The sequence below is a fragment of the Enoplosus armatus genome, unplaced genomic scaffold, assembly GCF_043641665.1.
Source record: "Enoplosus armatus isolate fEnoArm2 unplaced genomic scaffold, fEnoArm2.hap1 Scaffold_72, whole genome shotgun sequence".
Taxonomy (NCBI): domain Eukaryota; kingdom Metazoa; phylum Chordata; class Actinopteri; order Centrarchiformes; family Enoplosidae; genus Enoplosus; species Enoplosus armatus.
Window position 1 is genome coordinate 1 of NW_027261264.1, and position 3,225 is coordinate 3,225.

At 46.7% G+C, this 3,225-nt stretch overlaps 1 protein-coding gene across 1 annotated transcript; it reads right to left on the minus strand.

Moving 5' to 3' along the window:
* Window positions 1-25: 25 nt before the first annotated feature.
* LOC139307297 (phosphoenolpyruvate carboxykinase, cytosolic [GTP]-like) lies at window positions 26-2,227 on the minus strand (the record flags this gene model as incomplete). Its single annotated transcript, XM_070931119.1, has 4 exons — window positions 2,129-2,227; window positions 1,446-1,746; window positions 580-764; window positions 26-156 (listed from the first exon to the last, which is right to left on the minus strand). Coding segments are annotated over exons 2-4 (540 nt in total), but the record flags the coding sequence as incomplete, so codon positions are not given.
* Between the last annotated feature and the right edge of the window lie 998 nt (window positions 2,228-3,225).

The following is a 3,225-nucleotide window of genomic DNA, read 5'->3' on the forward strand; positions in this document are numbered from 1 at the left end:
CGCCCGTCCCCAGAGCGGACAGCACAGCCTTCCCTATACGGGTCATGACCCTCATACTGGCCACCACGTAGGGAGAGTCCGTCAGCTCCACGCCGATCTTAGAGAGAGGGGAACCTACTGGACCCATGCTGAAGGGAATCACGTACATGGTACGACCTGAGGACAGAGATTTTAATGCTGCTTAGATAAGATCTTAATGAGGTTGTGAACTTCACCACTTAAATGTTCTCACATATCTAAGCATCAAAAAACTATAGTCAATGAGTGGAACAGAGAAAAGTCATCTGACTTTGTGCACATTTTCTGAAATGCTTAAAACAATAGTGAAGCTGTAAAAATAATATTCAACAATTTTTTACTACAATTAAATTCCACACTAGTGAATTTACTCCAATGTTACATAAGCAAAATATCAGAAGAGTAGCAGTACTTCTGCTTGAGTAGAATATTACTGATTCTAGCACTGGATTCCTATGATTCCCACATATCAAACTGTATGTTTTTTGTGTGAAATCAACAGTATTTGCTGTCTGGATAAATTAAAAAGGCTAAAGTGACAAACATCGTTCTCTGTGGTACCTTTCATGCAGCCGGGGAACCGCTGAGCCATGGCTTTGTCGAACTCTTCTGGGGCCATCCAGCGGCCCAGCTGGCTGATTCCGCCCCCCAGCGGTGTGGGCACCGTGTCCCTCTGGTCCCGGGTCACAATAACGGTCTTGCTCTCCACACGAGCCACGTCCCTCGGGTCGGTCCTGGCCAACCAGCTGCAGGAGGAAGAGGAGGTGGAAGGAGGGAATGGAGGTAGGAAGTGAAAGAGGAAGAGGAGGGAGGGAAAGAGGAAGGACATTAGGGACATTAGGGCTTTTTCCAAAGTAGTAGTTTAACATTTGAAAATAATCATGCCTAAGAGGCTTTCACATGTTGCAAATTTGCTTAAGGATGAACAAACAGTTGAATGTTAACCTTTCACCTGAAGCAATGCTGTTCTGTGTGACAGCTGCAGGTAAGTGGTCTGACTGAACGAGCCGGTCTTACTGGTTTGTCACAATGTAGACCTTTTCCAGGTATGCTATTTATTTAAAGTTTGTAAACACAACATTCAAATTTGGCCTCTCCGCCACGGCCTGTCGCGTCCTCTTGGATGCATGCTTACGATCTGTCAAAGCCTGCACATTATTGGCTGGGGGTTACACGCCCACTGCCCAAAGGTTGAGGCCCGGAAACTTCCCGAACACAGCAAAATAAGAAAATACAGGCAGAGTTATCGTCGTCTTAGTAACGGAAACGACCGCAGCTATGACTGCTGGTTCATCTCACCCAGGTCGTACTCTTACTTGAGGCTGTTGAGAAAATTTCAAAAAATGTCCTATGATAAAATACTATAATTGTAGCCCCTGCCACTCTGGAAACTACCTAAAACACAACTTAATCCCCAGCCAACCTACCAGTTCTCATATTTGTTGAGCTTCTTGATCATCCCCTGCTCCTCCAGCTGGGTCAGGATGGTGTTGTACTCTTCATCGGAGCCGTCGCAGATGTGTAGGGAGTCGGGCTGGCACAGACTCACGTTGGCATCCACAAACTCCTTGACGGCAGGGCTGAGGGCACTGAGATCGCCCTGCAGGATCCTGGGGCCGTTCTGGTTCTGGGACTGAAGCTGAGGAGGCATGGCGGAGGAGTCTGGAGAGAGAGTGAGCCGATAGATGGAGAAAGGAAAGGCAAGAGGAGGTCTAGGAGTGGACGAGCCTGGAGTGTGGAGAAGAAAATGAAAAAATGAAAGAGAAAGTTAGAGAGAGGGTGACAAGAAAGAGAAAGGAGATGAGGAGTAAAGGAGAGGGGGAGGAGGGTAACAAAAGGGAGCAAGGATAGAGGAGGAGATGGGCGATGGGAAAGTAGGAGATGAGGTGAAAAGATGAAAAAGACAAAAAGGGTAAAAGAAAGGAGATAAAATCAGTTTAGCACACAAAAAGTATAATAACATATTCAGATTTGAAATAAGTCCTTAGTGGTCAGACAGAGTCCAGGTGATGCAACAGCATCCCTGTGCAGATCCCCTCTCACTCTGCACAACCTCAATATTACCCCCATTACACACAAGTCCCACTGAAAAGACAGAGCATCAGGTTACCTTCAGTAGTTTGTTTGGAGCAGGGAGCCTTTAGCTTGGCCTCATCAGCTGAGGTGTCTCTGTTGGCTGCGTTCAAGAGAGTTCAGGACTGTTTCTCCCTCTTGATCAGTTGTATCTGCTGTGGCGAGGGTTTGTTCTTTTTATACCCTGGGATGTCCCACAAGCGGAGGGAGGGAGGAGGGGTGGGGGGGTGTGAGGAGGCTCGGCCTCTGGGTCATTTGCATGAACCTGTTGTTCCCTGCAAGGATCTGAAAAACAGTGTGTTACATTCATTAATCATTAATCATCAGCAGGACGTAACGCCGCCGTCACGTAACCGGTTCCCTCTGCCCCGTGCCGAACACTGATAGCCGGCAGTTGGCTTAGATCCCAAAGAGAGACAGACAGCGCCGGCCTCACCGCTGCAGACACTGTCTCTCGCTGTAACACACTCAAATGTCAAATGGCGATAATGTCTGGGTGTATGTGCAGTTCTTTTTGCTTTCCTTATGCAAAATGAATCAAGTCAGAACTGCAATAAAAATACAAAAACAAAATCGGTGTGATGTGTTCAGATCTTTCCCTGCATTGTGTTCTTTTTTTAATCTTTTTTGATTGTTAATCGTCTTTCAGCTCAGATAACAAGAGTCCTGACTGAAAAACAATTCTGTGATATGCTTTTATTCCATCTCTCTCTGTCCTCGTGGTCTGGAGACCTCTTGTACTTTTGCAGCAGCTGCAGTTGAACTTTGACCCGCATTACTAAGTGATGTAAGTTCAGGGCTCGACATCGTCAGGCCGGCGTGTGACGTGGGCAGCGCCTTGGCTGGCCTCCTTTTTATTGGCCGACAGACAGGGGCTCGCCCTCGGGGGGTCAAAGGTCAGCCATGGGAATGTGTGTGTGTGCATGTGTGTTTGTGCGCGTGAGTGCAGCATTTAAAAGGAATCTCTGGATAAAGACAGACATATTTAGCCTTTAAAGGTAAAAGTATGAAGAGTTGAGTAGTTGAGTTAAAGTTGCAGCAGTAATAATGGCCTTTATTACCAGTAGCACCAGTTCTAATGACTGAACTGTGGAACTGTCAGATTAAAATGATTAAATACTCCATTGGCTGAAG